Source organism: Panulirus ornatus, chromosome 9 (assembly GCF_036320965.1).
Source record: "Panulirus ornatus isolate Po-2019 chromosome 9, ASM3632096v1, whole genome shotgun sequence".
Taxonomy (NCBI): Eukaryota; Metazoa; Arthropoda; class Malacostraca; order Decapoda; family Palinuridae; genus Panulirus; species Panulirus ornatus.
The window spans coordinates 2,871,439-2,889,920 of record NC_092232.1 but is presented as its reverse complement, the minus strand read 5'-3'; the positions used below and the strand labels follow the sequence as shown (position 1 = coordinate 2,889,920).

At 40.9% G+C, this 18,482-nt stretch overlaps 1 protein-coding gene across 1 annotated transcript in view; it reads left to right on the top strand.

The window, feature by feature from the left end:
* The window catches only part of LOC139750161 (MAM and LDL-receptor class A domain-containing protein 1-like), a 212,290-nt gene that overhangs the window by 117,490 nt on the left and 76,318 nt on the right, over positions 1–18,482 (top strand). Inside the window, exons 38-45 of the mRNA XM_071664505.1 lie at positions 2,833–3,052; positions 5,126–5,276; positions 9,788–9,920; positions 11,307–11,411; positions 11,579–11,761; positions 11,985–12,143; positions 15,786–15,990; positions 16,279–16,450. Coding sequence (XP_071520606.1) covers positions 2,833–3,052; positions 5,126–5,276; positions 9,788–9,920; positions 11,307–11,411; positions 11,579–11,761; positions 11,985–12,143; positions 15,786–15,990; positions 16,279–16,450 — 1,328 coding nt within the window. The remainder of the gene's footprint in view (positions 1–2,832; positions 3,053–5,125; positions 5,277–9,787; positions 9,921–11,306; positions 11,412–11,578; positions 11,762–11,984; positions 12,144–15,785; positions 15,991–16,278; positions 16,451–18,482) is intronic.

The following is an 18,482-nucleotide window of genomic DNA, read 5'->3' as shown; positions in this document are numbered from 1 at the left end:
TGCACACCTATCACCATCCTGCATGTTCAGGCCCCGATCGCTCAAAATCTTTTTCACTCCATCCTTCCACCTCCAATTTGGTCTCCCACTTTTCCTCGTTCCCTCCATCTCTGAAGCATATATCCTCTGTGTCAATCTTTCTTCACTCATTTTCTCAATGTGACCAAACCATTTCAATACACCCTCTTCTGCTCTCTCAACCACACTCTTTTTATTACTACACATCCCTCTAACCCTTTCATTACTTACTCGATCAAACCACCTCACACCACATATTGTCCTCAAACATCTTATTTCCAACACATCCACCCTCCTCCGCACAACCATATCTAGCCCACGCCTCGAAACCATATCACTTTGTTGGTTCCAACAAAGTGATATGGTTTCGAGGCGTGGGCTAGATATGGTTGTGCGGAGGAGGGTGGATGTGTTGGAAATAAGATGTTTGAGGACAATATGTGGTGTGAGGTGGTTTGATCGAGTAAGTAATGAAAGGGTTAGAGGGATGTGTAGTAATAAAAAGAGTGTGGTTGAGAGAGCAGAAGAGGGTGTATTGAAATGGTTTGGTCACATTGAGAAAATGAGTGAAGAAAGATTGACACAGAGGATATATGCTTCAGAGATGGAGGGAACGAGGAAAAGTGGGAGACCAAATTGGAGGTGGAAGGATGGAGTGAAAAAGATTTTGAGCGATCGGGGCCTGAACATGCAGGATGGTGAAAGGTGTGCAAGGAATAGAGTGAATTGGAACGATGTGGTATACCAGGGTCGACGTGCTGTCAGTGATTCCTTCAAACATACCCATTTTTGCTTTCCGAGATAATGTTCTCGCCTTCCACATTCTTCAACGCTCTCAGAACCTTCGTCCCCTCCCCACCATGTGACTCGCTTCCGCATCCATGGTCCCATCCACTTCCAAATCCACTCCCAGATATCTAAAGCGCTTTACTTCCTTCAACTTTTCTCCATTCAAACTTACCTCCCAATTGACTTGTCCCTCAACCCTACTGTACCTAATAACCTTGCTCTTATTCACATTTACTCTCAGCTTTCTTCTTTCACACACTTTACCAAACTCAGTCACCAGCTTCTGCAGTTTCTCACCGGAATCAGCCACCAGCGCTGTATCATCAACGAACAACAACTGACTCACTTCCCAAGCCCTCTCATCTACAACAGACTGCATACTTGCCCCTCTCTCTAAAACTCTTGTATTCACTTCCCTAACAACCCCACCCCTAAACAAATTAAACAACCATGGAGACATCACACACCCCTGCTGGAAACCGACATTCACTGAGAACCAATCACTTTCCTCTCTTCCTACTCGTACACATGCCTTACATCCTAGCTAAAAACTCTTCACTGCTTCTAGCAACTTGCCTCCCACATCATATACTCTTAATACCTTCCATAGAGCATCTCTATCAACTCTATCATATGCCTTCTCCAGATCCATAAATGCTACATATAGATCCATTCGTTTTTCCAAGTATTTCTCATATACATTCTTCAAAGCAAACACCTGATTCACTCATCCTCTACCACTTCTGAAACCACACTGCTCTTCCCCAATCTGATACTCTGTATATTCTTTCGCCTTCTCAATCAATACCCTCCCATGTAATTTCCCAGGGATACTCAACCAACTTATACCTTTGTGATTTGAATACTCACCTTTATCCCCTTTGCCTTTGTAAAAAGGCACTATGCGTGCATTCCGCCGATCCTCAGGCGCTTCACCACGAGCCATACATACATTTAATATCCTCACCAACCAGTCAACAACCCTGTCACCCCCTTTTTTAATAAATTCCACTGCAATACCATCCAAACTAGCCGCCTTGCCGGCTTTTATCTTCCGCAAAGCTTTCACTACTTAATCGCTGTTTCCTGCGTCCGTGAGGTAGCGCAAGGAACAAACGAAGAATGGCCAAACCACATATATATACAAATACATATAAATAGGAGTGTGGTTGAGAGAGCAGAAGAGGGTTTGCTGAAATGGTTTGGACATATGAAAAAAAATGGACGAGGAAACATTGACAATGAGGATGTATGTGCTAGAGGTGATGAGAATAAGAAGTGGGAGACCAAATTGGAGGTGGATGTATGGAGTGAAAAATCATGTTGAGTGATCGGGGCCTGAACATGCACGAGGGTGAGAGGTGTGCAAGTAATAGAGTGAATTAGAACGATGTGGTATAACGGGGTTGAGGTGCTGTCACTGGACTGAACAAGGGCATGTGAAACGTTTTGGGTAAGCCATGGAAAGGTCTGTGGGCCCTGGAGGTGGATAAGTAGCTGTGGTTTCGGTGAATTAAACATGACAGCTAGAGACTGAGAGTGAACGAATGTGGCCTCTTTTTCTTTGTTTTTCTGGCACTACCTCGCTCACGCAGGGGGCGGCGATGCTGTTTTCTGTGGGAGAGGATGGCGCCGGGAATGAATGAAGGCAAGCAAGTATCATTATGTGCGTGTGCATATATGTATATGCTGCGTATTTGTATCTATATGTATGTAAATATTTTTTTGTTGATATGTATATGTATGTGTATGCATATGTACGTGTATGGGCGTTTATGTATGTATATATATGGTCATATGAGTGGATGGGCCATTCTTCGTCTGTTTTTTGGCGCTTCCTCGCTGACGCGGGAAACAGCGATCAAGTATAATGATATATAAATATGAAATAGATAGATACTTCCTAGAATGTTAACAATTTACATTCCTAAGTTATCTAAGGTTACATCTCTGTGTAATGTATGGATATCTTAAAGTAATCAAAGGTGGCAATGTAAGATGATATCTTATCTTTTCAATTTGTAGCTGGTGACATCTTCAGGTGTGATTTCGAGGTAGATCTGTGTTCGATGACCCAAGCCACATCAGATGATTTTGACTGGCAACACCAACATGTTGTAGATGACTCCGAGCTGCCCTCTGGGGGGTACCTTCTGGTCAACGCCACGGGACGTTTTCCTGACGACAGATCTACGGTCACCACGCCTGAGCTCTCTCAACTGGGACTCCAATGCGTCAATTTCAAGTGATTTTCATAAGATGTTTCTCATTGATTATCCTAATTTTTTTTTATCAGATCGTAAGATCTTCAAGGTATCATAACTTGCCTTCATTACGGGAAACAGAATATTTCAAATACACCAATAGGCTCAATGACATCATTGCACTTGGTATCATACTGTATTAACTAATTCCTCTCTGTCCAACTTGCTTCTTGAATGATGGACCAACTGACATTTACCTCAACAGTAAAAAAATAAAAGAGAATTATGAAAGTATGTCAATCTACTGCAAGAGTGCTTATGCTATGTAACTTTAATGATCTGGAGTTCCCGAATTTGATTGAGGTCATTATGGGTTTATAACGTGTAAACTGCCAACCACAAAACATCTATTGGTTATCTATTGTCTCTTGTTGTTTGATGATGACATGGGGAATTCGTTTCTCCTTTATGCCATTATGTTTTAATTCTAATCAAGACGATAAGAATCAAGAGATATTATCTGTTGTTCGGATTATGATTTGCTTGAATGTCTATTATAATCCCATCAGCTAGACTAAGAAGCTGACACGGTGATTGTTTTGTGTAACGCTTTGACAAAAGAGCAAGTAATTTAGCATAGGGGTTACTAATACCCTAAGTATGTGAGCATGGAGGTTACTAATGCAATAGGTATGTGAGCATAGAGCTTGCTAATGCCCAAAGTAGGTGAGCTTAGAGCTTACTTATGCAAATGAGCTAAGAATTGATAATGCCTTAAGAATATGAGCTTATAGCTTACTAATTCTCTTAAGAATGTGAGCTTCGAGCTTATTAATACCCTATGTATGAGAGCTTAGAACTTACTAATACCTTATTTATGTGAGGTTAGAATTTACTAATGCCCTAAGAATGTGGGCTTCGAGGTTAATATTACCCTAAGAATTTGAGTTTAGAGCTTACTAATGCCTCAAATGTTTGAGCTTAGAGCTTACCGGTACCCTAGGTATGTGACCTTAAACCTTACTAATGCCCTAAGGATGCTTTCTTATTTGCGTCAAAGGCCTCAGTCAAGGAAAAAATTCCATATCAAGCCCGGGCCTTAACTGAAATATAGCGAGAATTATGAAGGGAAAAAAAAAGACAAGGGAGTATTTCTGAATTTTGGAGGAAGAGAGAAGCCTGCCTTTCAAAAAGCGCCAGGTCATAGTTACTGGGAAGGATATGAAAGGTAGAAAGTTCCAAAGTTTCGAGGTATTGGGGTGGAAAAAGTTATTAAAGCGGCCCACCCTCGAATTGTTGATGGCCACACAATAATCATGTAACGCAGCAGGTTTCCGAGTATTTTGTGGTCTAGTTAGTGGTGGGGTCACAATAGCAGCCAGCTCTCTGGACCAAAAACCAAAGTAATACCTACAGAAGAGGGAAAGGGTCAATGGAAGTTATCCTGGGAGAGTTTATGAATCGGACCACTGTTGACTCAACTCTGTCAATTAAGGATACAATCCTTTGTATAAACGGAACAACTGTTCAGAAGAAAGAAATCTCGATATCTAAGCAGGACTCCCAACTTGACCATCTTGCTCTACGCCGCAACGTTGGTTCATTTTCCCTCTTCTGTAGGTATTACTTTGGCTCTATCCCTTTGAGATATTTGAGTTTGAGTTTACAGATATCATGGGAATGTGAGCTTACAGTTTGCTTTTACCCTGGGTATGAGAGATTACAGTTTACTAATACTCTAAGTATGTGAACTTAGAACTTATTAACACCCAAAGTATGTATCTTATAATGTAATATAAGACGATCATTAGGAGAAGCACTGACCGTGCACACACAAAAATTACGTAGTGATTGCCATTTTATGGTAACTTGCTTACAAATAAAGGTAACAGTAAAGTACGTAATGATGGTGACATGCTAATCAAACTCGGAGTCCTAAAGTCTTTGGCACTTTGAAGTGGTTGGTGTGGTAGATAAGACAAGACGATAGATGAAAGAGGTGAACGCAGTATATACTCTACTTTGTTGGAAAGATTGTGATAGATAAGTTATTTTAAAAATTATTTGTATCTTCTTTTATCTTGTTTTGCTAACTATTGTAACAACACCCACAGGTACCGGTTGATAGGCAGTGAGTGTGGCTTTCTGTTGCTATACTACACTGCTTCTGGGAGCCAAAGTGAGACGATGTGGCAGAGGCTCACCACCACAATACCTACCTGGATCTCTGCGCACGTTGAAGTAGATGCTGGAGCTTCCTACTCGGTATGTCACCAGTCATGTTGTACACGTGAATGATAGTCCATTATGATTAATATCTTACTGAATATATATATATATATATATATATATATATATATATATATATATATATATATATATATATATATATATATATATATATATATATTTATTGAGTGGGAGAAGTATAAAAGAAAGAGACAGGAGGTCAAGAGAAAGGTGCAAGAGGTGAAAAAAAGGGCAAATGAGAGTTGGGGTGAGAGACTATCAGTAAATTTTAGGGAGAATAAAAAGATGTTCTGGAAGGAGGTAAATAAAGTGCGTAAGACAAGGGAGCAAATGGGAACTTCAGTGAAGGGCGTAAATGGGGAGGTGATAACAAGTAGCGGTGATGTGAGAAGGAGATGGAATCAGTATTTTGAAGGTTTGTTGAATGTGTCTGATGACAGAGTGGCAGATATAGGGTGTTTTGGTCGAGGTGGTGTGCAAAGTGAGAGGGTTAGGGAAAATGATTTGGTAAACAGAGAAGAGATAGTAAAAGCTTTGCGGAAGATGAAAGCCGACAAGGCAGCAGGTTTGGATGGTATTGCAGTGGAATTTATTAAAAAAGGGGGTGACTGTATTGTTGACTGGTTGGTAAGGTTATTTAATGTATGTATGACTCATGGTGAGGTGCCTGAGGATTGGCGGAATGCGTGCATAGTGCCATTGTACAAAGGCAAAGGGGATAAGAGTGAGTGCTCAAACTACAGAGGTATAAGTTTGTTGAGTATTCCTGGTAAATTATATGGGAGGGTATTGATTGAGAGGGTGAAGGCATGTACAGAGCATCAGATTGGGGAAGAGCAGTGCGGTTTCAGAAGTGGTAGAGGTTGTGTGGATCAGGTGTTTGCTTTGAAGAATGTATGTGAGAAATACTTAGAAAAGCAAATGGATTTGTATGTAGCATTTATGGATCTGGAGAAGGCATATGATAGAGTTGATAGAGATGCTCTGTGGAAGGTATTAAGAATATATGGTGTGGGAGGCAAGTTGTTAGAAGCAGTAAAAGTTTTTATCGAGGATGTAAGGCATGTGTACGTGTAGGAAGAGAGGAAAGTGATTGGTTCTCAGTGAATGTAGGTTTGCGGCAGGGGTGTGTGATGTCTCCATGGTTGTTTGATTTGTTTATGGATGGGGTTGTTAGGGAGGTAAATGCAAGAGTCCTGGAAAGAGGGGCAAGTATGAAGTCTGTTGGGGATGAGAGAGCTTGGGAAGTGAGTCAGTTGTTGTTCGCTGATGATACAGCGCTGGTGGCTGATTCATGTGAGAAACTGCAGAAGCTGGTGACTGAGTTTGGTAAAGTGTGTGGAAGAAGAAAGTTAAGAGTAAATGTGAATAAGAGCAAGGTTATTAGGTACAGTAGGGGTGAGGGTCAAGTCAATTGGGAGGTGAGTTTGAATGGAGAAAAACTGTAGGAAGTGAAGTGTTTTAGATATCTGGGAGTGGATCTGTCAGCGGATGGAACCATGGAAGCGGAAGTGGATCATAGGGTGGGGGAGGGGGCGAAAATTTTGGGAGCCTTGAAAAATGTGTGGAAGTCGAGAACATTATCTCGGAAAGCAAAAATGGGTATGTTTGAAGGAATAGTGGTTCCAACAATGTTGTATGGTTGCGAGGCGTGGGCTATGGATAGAGATGTGCGCAGGAGGATGGATGTGCTGGAAATGAGATGTTTGAGGACAATGTGTGGTGTGAGGTGGTTTGATCGAGTAAGTAACGTAAGGGTAAGAGAGATGTGTGGAAAATAAAAAGAGCGTGGTTGAGACAGCAGAAGAGGGTGTTTTGAAATGGTTTGGGCACATGGAGAGAATGAGTGAGGAAAGATTGACCAAGAGGATATATGTGTCGGAGGTGGAGGGAACGAGGAGAAGAGGGAGACCAAATTGGAGGTGGAAAGATGGAGTGAAAAAGATTTTGTGTGATCGGGGCCTGAACATGCAGGAGGGTGAAAGGAGGGCAAGGAATAGAGTGAATTGGAGCGATGTGGTATACCGGGATTGACGTGCTGTCAGTGGATTGAATCAAGGCATGTGAAGCGTCTGGGGTAAACCATGGAAAGCTGTGTAGGTATGTATATTTGCGTGTGTGGACGTATGTATATACATGTGTATGGGGGTGGGTTGGGCCATTTCTTTCGTCTGTTTCCTTGCGCTACCTCGCAAACGCGGGAGACAGCGACAAAGTATAAAAAAAAAAAAAGATATTTATTTATTTATTTTGCTTTGTCGCTGTCTCCCGCGTTTGCGAGGTAGCGCAAGGAAACAGACGAAAGAAATGGCCCAACCCACCCCCATACACATGTATATACATACACGTCCACACACGCAAATACAAATACCTATACATCTCAATGTACACATATATATACACACACAGACACATACATATATACCCATGCACACAATTCACACTGTCTACCTTTATTCATTCCCATCGCCACCTCGCCATACATGGAATACCATCCCCCTCCCCCTCCCCCCTCATGTGTGCGAGGTAGCGCTAGGAAAAGACAACAAAGGCCCCATTCGTTCACACTCAGTCTCTAGCTGTCATGCAATAATGCCCGAAACCACAGCTCCCTTTCCACATCCATGCCCCACACAACTTTCCATGGTTTACCCCAGACGCTTCACATGCCCTGATTCAATATATATATATATATATATATATATATATATATATATATATATATATATATATATATATATATATATATATATATATATATATATATTTTATATATATTATATATATATATATTATTTTTTTTTATTATACTTTGTCGCTGTCTCCCGCGTTTGCGAGGTAGCGCAAGGAAACAGACGAAAGAAATGGCCCAACCCCCCCCCCCCCCCCCATACACATGTATATACATACGTCCACACACGCAAATATACATACCTACACAGTTTTCCATGGTTTACCCCAGACGCTTCACATGCCTTGATTCAATCCACTGACAGCACGTCAACCCCGGTATACCACATCGCTCCAATTCACTCTATTCCTTGCCCTCCTTTCACCCTCCTGCATGTTCAGGCCCCGATCACACAAAATCTTTTTCACTCCATCTTTCCACCTCCAATTTGGTCTCCCTCTTCTCCTCGTTCCCTCCACCTCCGACACATATATCCTCTTGGTCAATCTTTCCTCACTCATTCTCTCCATGTGCCCAAACCACTTCAAAACACCCTCTTCTGCTCTCTCAACCACGCTCTTTTTATTTCCACACATCTCTCTTACCCTTACGTTACTCACTCGATCAAACCACCTCACACCACACATTGTCCTCAAACATCTCATTTCCAGCACATCCATCCTCCTGCGCACAACTCTATCCATATATATATATATATATATATATATATATATATATATATATATATATATATATATATATATATATATATATATATGTATATACATACTCGCCATCTTCCGTGTTAACATCAAGAACAGGAATGAGCCTTCCTTAGAGCGGACAATCCTCACTTGACCTCTTCTCAGTTCGAGTTTGAGAACAAGCGTATCATAAACTTATCATGTGGACAAGAAGAGGAACTGTTCACAAATTCCACCAAAAATTAAGCTATCCTATTTGTATAGACTTTCACCGATATTAGTGTTACATTTCTCTGTGTATTTAGTAATAGAAGATTCAATGATATATATATATATATATATATATATATATATATATATATTACTTCACAATAAGCACATTATAAAAGCAGAATGCTATATGGGAAGGCATAAGGGAAAATATTGAAAAAGAAAATGCAGTTGAAACTTTCATAAAGTTATGCAAAAATATTGTAAAGCCAGAGTGAACATTACTGGTCTCTGACATGACTGGTCTCTACCACGATACTTCTGTGCCATGGGAGGGCCTCTTACATGATTAGTCTCTACCGTTATAGGTCTCTGCTGTGGTAGGTCTTTGACATGACTGGTCTTTACTATCAAAGGTCTTTGCTGTCATGATCTCTGCCATTAGAATTATTGCTTGAACAATATGAAAAAAGTGAGGAAAATGTAGGGATTGGTCAGCAAAACAATGAAAATATATTCCCAAGATCAGGAAAATCTAAGCTGGTGCAGAATTATGGAAATTATACAAAATAGCTGTTTTGGTAGAAAAGTTCTACCTGAAGGAAAGTATGAACTTTATAAATATGATACATACGAAATATCAAAAGAGGAATTGTGGTACATAAGAAATATCAACTTAGGAGTTATGATACATGTAAAGTATGAACGAGAAGTTGTGATGTATTCAAAGTATTAACTGAGGAGTTGTAATACACGTACAGGATTAATATATGTGTTGTAATAAACGTAAATATTTACGTGTATCAACTCGTAGAATATCTATGGAAACGACCAGGATATATGAATGTATATGTTATGGGATTTGGGAGCTGTACTGAAAACTGCCTTTCTCAGAGCTTCTCGTAACTCGATTATCAACTCTTTACTGATCTTGTCAACAGTTGGAGTGGGAAGTGCAAGTGGAGGGAGAAGACTGCCTTACTCTCTTGGATAACATCGAAATCACCTCAGATGGATGTCCTGTTCAGGAGCAGACCTGTGATTTTGAGTATGACTATGACAGGTATTGTGGAGGTAAGTTAATGATATCAACAGAATTATCATCTCGCGTCACAACTCTCCTCGGCGACTCCTGTGGAGCCTCCTATGCATTAGTCTCCCCAAACATTCAAACAACAGATACACTTGTGCACTATATTGCCGAAGATTTGTGGTAAAAAACACCTTCAGGTTTCCCCGCGCACACTACCTTCCGAGTAAATACACTCACAAGTTAGCCCTTTGCTATTGTCCTTTCTCCTCAGAAACAGATAGGCTAAACTAAATAGACTACCCGCCTCCTTGTCCCTTTCTGCTACTATTTTCTAGAAGAAAAAGAGAAGGAAACAGGGAAGGCATCGGTGAGTTTCATGAGGATAAAGTTGTGTATATCCTTGAGTTCAGATGCAGATGGAGAGCAATTATCTTAAGTTGACCAAGACTATGGGACGATAGCCGGAACCCTTGATGATGGTTCCCTCTGGTCTAAATAGTCATCAAGGATGAAGCTGAAAGATCTGTTGCATCTGAATGATCTGGAGGGAACTGGAGCCCGAGAGGCGAGTAAAACGTGAGGCATGGTTGGTACTGAAGCGCTTCTGCAACACAGTCCCTTTTATTTGACATTCTAGCATTCTTAACCTGACATCCTGGTTACCACTTGTATAATGCCTAAGTTTTCTTCATTGAATCCATCTCCCTTCGTGGAACATTCTTTCCCCTCCCCCTCATCACTCATGAACCAGTCTGGTCACCCTTACGTGATAACCTCCGTTCCTCATGTAACGCCTTGGTCACCTTCGTAAAACATCTTGCTTCCTCTTGTTCATAACACACCCACTTCTCACATATCAGCCAAGCCCTTCTCAGGCAACACAAAAATTTTCTGTGTAGCACCAGGCTACTCTCATCACCATGAAATCCATCATGTAACACGAAGACTTGTAACATGTAACATTCTTGGCCTTATTCGTAACAAAGAGGACTTCCTCACTTAATATGGCCCCCAACCCTCTACTGACCCCCATGGGGAATATTCAACCCGCTTTGTCTGGCGCTATGATCCCCTCAAGTTAATGAGTCTTTATCAAATGTGGTTTCATGACCTCACAGATTTAACGTCTTGCTCCTCTTTCTCATCTATCATAGAAGCCTCCTCAAATTGGTTGGTCGTTCTTCATATGCCTCATGTTGCACACTGGTCACATATTAGAATGGTTTCCTTAGTGTGACACACTAGCTTACCTCATGAATTCATCATCCATCTAACTGTTATATTACCTTCGTACTTGTAGCGAGTCAGTAAACAACCTGTCTGTCTACAGTCAATGCAATCACCTGCCTCATGCATTTAACCTCCTTCACTTAATGACCTCCTTAATGTAACTGACCTGTGTCACGTATATTCTTTGCCCTCTTCAGGGTATCAGTCTGGTGTGCCAACAGACTTCCAGTTTTACCGCATGTACAGTGCTCAGAGTGTGCACAAATTTGCCACCGAAGATCACACGTACAAATCCTCATTTGGTGAGTGATGCCATTATCATTTCCTTTGAAAATTGATTATTTACATATCCATGTACCGATGATTTGAAATGAATTCTCTGATCTTAATATCTCTGAACTTTGCCTTTATACTTGTCTTAGGTCGTAAAAACTGCTAACCCTAAGGATTCATTTCATTTCTCATGTAGGCCATTTCTCAGTGGCTGACCTCTCAAAGGCTTCTTCTGGTGAAGATCTGGCTACCATGGATGGCCCAAATATCCTTTACAACTCTAACTGCCTCACATTTTGGTACCAGTTTGAAACTGTTGATAGTACTACTTTTCGCGTCCTAACCAGCGATACAAATGAGGAAATTTTCCGTGTTGAAGGTGAGTCACGATGATCACAGTCACATTGTTTGTCCATGAATCTTTATCATGATGAAGCTTCTGTAAGACAGTCTTGAAGTCCAAGTAGTGCCGAAGCTTATTTCTGATACAAAAAGATTTTTTAGCTTTCAGGAAGATAGCAAAATGATTTTTTCTTTTTTTATTTTCATTAATTGGTTATTGAAAATACCAAGAAACCTCTAAAGCCTTTTTTTGTCAACAGTGGGGACTGGTATGGATTGGCAACTAGGTGCAGGGGAAGTAGCTGACTTTGGCAGTAGTGGCCATGTAATCTTCCAGATTTTCTCTGGTGGAACTCCTTACGGTTATATAGCAATTGATGACATCAAGCTTGACGACTCTCAGAGCTGTCCCATACAAGGTGAGAACAAAGGTTGCGAAAAACATGCAGGTCAATACATGTGATCTAATGTGTGTTCTTGTGCCACCCGATCGTTCCACATGATGTTGCTTCTGTCCGCATGTAATTCCTAGTTCTTCATGATTAACTCTGCTATGCTAGACTGCCATCACATAAAGTGATGTTAATACGTGCTGATTATTAATCTACAACCAGTCAGGCTGAATCTTGGAGAAATCAATTTTTAAGCCAAAAATTTCAATGATCTTTAAATTGAGTTCAATGACTGGATCTGGATCCCGATCCCATTCCACAGGTGGCACACCTTCACCAGTCCTAAGAGAATATTTTATTTTAGAGCTGCGCCGATTCTTTCTCGCTTATTTCATCTCTATCTCAAGAACCAAGCTTTTAAAAAGGAAAAGTGCAGCTCATTCCTAAGAAAAGGGACCACTCTAACCCTTTCAACAATCACCCCATTACTCTCACTTCTGCTATCTACAGTGGCTTTAATATTCTCCTCAAATCTCACTTTCTCATGAATTTAGAATCTTTTCCCTTCTTGATCACCGTTATGACTTTTCCGGTGCAATGTCTACCGGTGGTAATCTTTCTTACGTGACTCATCATTGGTCCTCTTATCTCAGTAGTAATAAGATTAAATTCTTTAGCGTTAAAATTCCTTTCTATCTCTCCCTTTCTAAATATAAGTTGCTTCCCTCTGTTGTTTATTTCATGACCTTACTTTTATTTAGATTAACCCTCAATTTCCTCCTTTCATGCACTCTTCTAAACTTAGTTACTTGTGTCTGCTATCAAAGCAATGTCATCAGCCACCAGCATATGACTCACCTCCCATGCACCATTCCAACCAGAAACAGATTGCATAACCATGGTAACATCGCACACGTTACCTCACACCCACTCTCACCTGAAATAACTCTCCTTCCTCTCTTCCTGCTCTCATACACGTCTTACTTTATAGAAACTCTTAATTGCATCTAGTAGCTCTCATCCCACATTACATATTCGTAACACCTTCCACAAAGAGTCTCTTATCATTCCTGTCTTACCCTTCCCCCAGATCCATGAATGCTATATGCAAATCCAGTTTTTCTAAGTATTTCTCACACATTCTTCAAAGCAAACACCTGATCCACACATCTTCTACTACTTCTGATACCACACTTCTCTTTCCCAATCTGATGTTCTGTACATGCCTTCACCTTCTCAATCAGTACCCTCCCATATAATTTCCCAGGTAAACTTATGCTTCTGTAATGTGACCGCTCACCTTTATATCCTTTGCCTTTGCATTCCGCCAATCCTGAGGCACTTCACCATGATCCATACATAAAATGAATATCCTTAACAACCAATCAACAACACAGTACCCCACTTCCCCCCTTTTCTTGATAAATTCTACTGCCTTGCTGGATTTCATTTTCCGCAAAGCTTTCACTACCTATTCTTTCTTAATCAAGCCAATTTACCTGACCCCTCTCACTTCGCACACCACCCCGACCAAAACACCCTATATCTGCCAATCTATCATCAAACACATTCAACAAACCTTCAAAGTACTCATTCTATCTCCTTCTCACTTCATCATCAACCGTTATTACATCCCCACTTTCCCCTTCACCGATGTTCTCATTTGTTCTCTTGTCTTTTTATTCTCTCTAAAGTCTAATGATGTTCTCTCTCCCAAGCTCTCATTTGCCCTCTTTTTCAACTACTGCACCTTTCTCTTGACCTCCTGCTACTTTTTTTTATACATCTCTTAGTCATTTGCACTCCTTCCTTGCAAGTATCGTCCAAACGCTTCTCTTTTCTCTTTCGCTAAACTTAACTTCTTCATCCCACTACTCACTACCTTTTCTAATCTGCCCACCTCCCACCTTTCTCACGCCCATGTATCTTTTGCACTTGCCATCACTGCTTCCCTAGATACATCCCATTCCTCACCCTTTCTCCTCACGTCATTTGCTCTCTTCTTTTGCCATTCTACACTCAGTCTCTCCTGGTACTTCCTCACACAATTCTCCTTTCCAAGCTCACTTACTCTCACCAATCTCTTCTCCCCAACATTCTCTCTTCATTTTTAAAACCTCTACAAATCTTCACCTTCGCCTCCACAACATTATGATCAGACAGCCTTCCAACTGCCCCTTTCAGCACATTAACGTCCAAAAGTCTCTCTTTTACATACCTATCAATTAACACATAATCCAATAATGCCTTTTGACCGTCTCTCCTACTCACATACGTGTACTTGTGTATATCCCTCTTTTTAAACTAGGTATTCCCAGTCACCAGTCTTTTTCAGCACACAAATCCACAAGCTCTTCACCATTTCCATTCACAACACTGAATACCCCATGTGCACCAATTACACCCTCAACTGCCACATTATGCATCTTCCCATTTAAATCACCCATCACTAAAACCCGGTCTCGTGTATCAAAGCTGCTGACATTCAGCTGCTCCCAAAACACTTGCCTCTAATGATCTTTCTCATGACCAGGTGCATAGGTACCAATGATCACCCATCTCTTTACATCCACTTTCAGTTTTACCCACATCAATCTAGAATTTACTTTCTTACACTCTATCACATATTCCCACAACTCCTGCTTCAGGAGCAGTGCTACTTCTTCCTTAGCTCTTGTCCTCTCGCCAATCCCTAACTATACTCCCAAGGCTTTTCCAAACCGCTCTTTCCCTTTACCCGTGAGCTTCGTTTCACTCAGAGCCAGAACATACAGGTATCTTTCCTCAAACATACTACCTATCTCTCCTTTCTTCTCATTTTGATTACATCCACACACATTCAGACATCCCAATCTGAGCATTCGAGGAGGATGAGCATTCCCCGCGTGACTCCTTCTGTTTTCCCTTTTAGAAGTTGAAATGCAAGGAGGGAAGGGTTTCCAGTCCCCCCGCTCCCACCTCATAGTCGCCGTCTACGACACGCGGGGGAATACGTGGAAAGTATTCATTCTCCCCTATCCCCAGGAATGTATGTATAGGCAAGATGGATAAAGGTGATTGTTCAAAATGCAAAGATCTAACTTTATTGAGTACACTTAACTGAGGTCCATAAAAGCAGAGGTCGCAGTTAGGCGGGGCATCATAATCCCCATGGAGTGCAGGTGGCCACTGATGACGTGACCTGACATCTGACCTTCCTCTCTTTACATATTTAGCATATGAGTGTTGCTTGGCTTCACCTGCTTTGGGTTGCATCGTAAGGGAATCACCTTTGGATAGGCTGTATCACAGTCAGTTGACTAAAGAAATTTGAACTGCTCGTTTCAAAGGAGTCTAACTGTCCCTGCTGATGAGCATAGTTCAGCACTGGAATTGTAGATATCCCTTAGAAAGGTTCCTAGTGTGTGTGTGTGTGTGTGTGTGTGTGTGTGTGTGTTTTAGGTAGTAACCCTAAATACCTGACCAGGTTGACGTACTTGTAAGATATCTATAAGACATTCGGTTTTGTTTTCAAGGATCCATACCTTGAATACATATATTCTTTTTAATCTTGTGTTAATCATGTCAGAAGTGTTAGGTAATCTGGCATTGTTTCATTCTTATTAATTCTTATGTATATATCCATAGATTTTCTGGCTTTCGCTAACTCTTCAATATCCCCCAATTTAGGTAACTGTGACTTTGAGAGTGACACCTGTGGCTGGACCAACACAGGTAATCTGGAGTGGATATTCTCAGAACTAAATGATGAGGTGGACCGGCCTCTCACCTCCACCCACCTCAAGTTTGTCACGCCCACTGACAACTTAGTGGGCAAAACTGCCACCCTAACCTCACCCGTTCTGCTCCATTATACGACCTGTGTTAAATTTTGGTAATGCTCGTTCTAGATCATGCATACGTTCATATTGGTTGCCTGATATGATACAGCGTTTGTTATTTGTCAAGTAGAAGGTTTTTGTGTGCTGAACAGGTTGTATACCTGACAAATGTATATGGTTTGACGTATGATGTTTGATAACATTTCCAGAAACTTTCTTCAGTATGTACTTTTTGTTTATTATCATCCTTACATCATCCTCATGTGTCATGAAAAGTTTGCTTTAGAAAAAAGAAGTTCCTGTAATTCAAATATCTGATTCCGGTATCTTGACTTTGACAGGTTTAAGAAAGCAATGGATGCCCCAGCATCATTAGTGGCTCTTGTAAGCACAGCACCAGGTTACCAAGGGGAAAATGTCAGGACCCCTGTGTGGGAGCTGCCCGATAGTAGCATGGGACACTGGGGTCAAGGACAGTTCCACTTGCCATCCCAGTCGGTGGACAGTATTCAGGTAAACTAATGATGATGGTTCTATAACATAACCGAACGATATGTAACTTAATCCAATTATCTACTGTTTCATTGCATAGTATAACCAATATAATGTGTTATGATGGTTATATAACAAGACCTTATTACTCAATGACTTTGATGAAAAATAATAATCTTTAAGATAGAGAATATATTTTGATGGTCTATTTTTTAAAAGAACTTTCAAAAATGCATTTCTCATCAGTAGTCTGCTCTCACACCCTTCCCATATTCATCACTTCCCTATTCATCAGTGCACCTGTTCTCACACCATCATTATATTCATCATTGTATCTGTTCTCATAATCATCAGTACCTGTCTTTTTCTCTTTCACTGGCTGATACTTTCGGGAAATGATATTGATAGAAGTTTTATCTTTTTGTCACAGTTGCCCATAGCACACTGATTTATATTGTTGCTAAATTGAGCACCCCTTCCACCAGCCATTACTTCAATACAGCATTCCTTGACGTATCTGCATTCAGTTCGCCTTTAGTTCTACTTTATCATATCTGAATTCTTAAACTACATTTGAGAACAAACCAAAGACCTTAGCTGTATCTGAAAATCTTACACATCTTGTTTGCGATTCAATCAGCGTTTGTAACTGTCCTCATATGCCTTTCCATAGTAAATGCCGAGACTTGTGATAGATGAGTAGTTACTGAGACCCATGAAGTGATATGGAAGGGTAGGCACTGAGAGTCATGTAGTGTGATTGTAAGGTAGGTAATGAGACCTATGTAGTGGGATGTAAGGGTAGGTACTAAGACCCATGTACCGGGATGAAATAGTAGGTACCGGAAGATCCATCTAATGGGATAGAAGGGCAGGTATCGAGAACCATGAAGTAGGATGGCGGGTAGATACTGTGACCCATGTAGTGGGATGGAAGAGTAGGTGCTGAGACCCAAAGTGATGGATGGATTGGTAGGTAATGTTGTTCATGTAGTGGAACAGAAGGGCAGGTTCTGGCACACGTTAAGTAGGATGTAAGGCCAGAGAAGTACATGACGTGTGAGGAAGATCTTTAGTGGTGTCAGGAAAGCCTCCCTGTAGACGGTGAGGACCAGCCAGCAGCCTGCTGTTCATTATACTAATAATCGAAATCTTACAGGAAGTTTATAATACTTTTGTAACAACATCTTAGTGCTTGTAGTGGATGAGAGAAGGGAGAGGAGACAAGCACAGGAGCCTATAGCATAAAGAGAGGTAAGAAGGGCAATGATGAGGCTGAAGGTATGAAATGTACCTGGAGTGGATGGGATTACGGCTGAAACGCTGAAGTGTGGAGGAGAAAGTATGATAGAGTGGATGGCTGAAGATTGGATGAAAGCTATTATTGTTCCTTTACTCAAAGGAAAAGATGCTAAGGATGTATGTAGCAATTACAGGGGAATAAATCAGTTAAGTATAAAAGGGAAATTATACGCAAGAATATTGACTGACAGAGTGATGGAAGTGACTGAATGCAGAATAAGTGAAGAGCAAAGTGTTTTTAGGAAAGATAGGGTATGTGTGGACCAGATTTTTTGTTGTTAAGATGGCCGTCCAAAAGTATTTAGAGAAAGTTAAGAAATTGCATGTAACTCTCATGGATCTGGAGAAAGCGTATAACAGAGTCGAGTGAAATGCTTTGTGGGATTTGGTAAGGATACATGGTATAGAAGGACTGCTGTTGGATGGTGTGAGAGCCTACTATAAAGGAGCAAATGCATGTGTAAGAGTGGATGGAGAGCTGAGCGAAAGCTTTTGGGATACATGTAGGTGTGAGACAGGGCTGTGTGATGTCATCGTGGCTTTTTGATATATATATAAAGCAAAACTAGGAAAAAGAGATGTAGAAAAGGAGTGTAGCAGTGAGATATGGCGGCTAGTGGCAAGCCTGTTTACGGATGATACTATGTTTGCCGAGAGTGAAGATGGGTCGCAGAAGGTTGTAAGTCTGTTTTATGATGTGTTTAAGTGTAGGAGATTGAAGGTAAATGCAAGTAAAAGTAATGTTATTTGA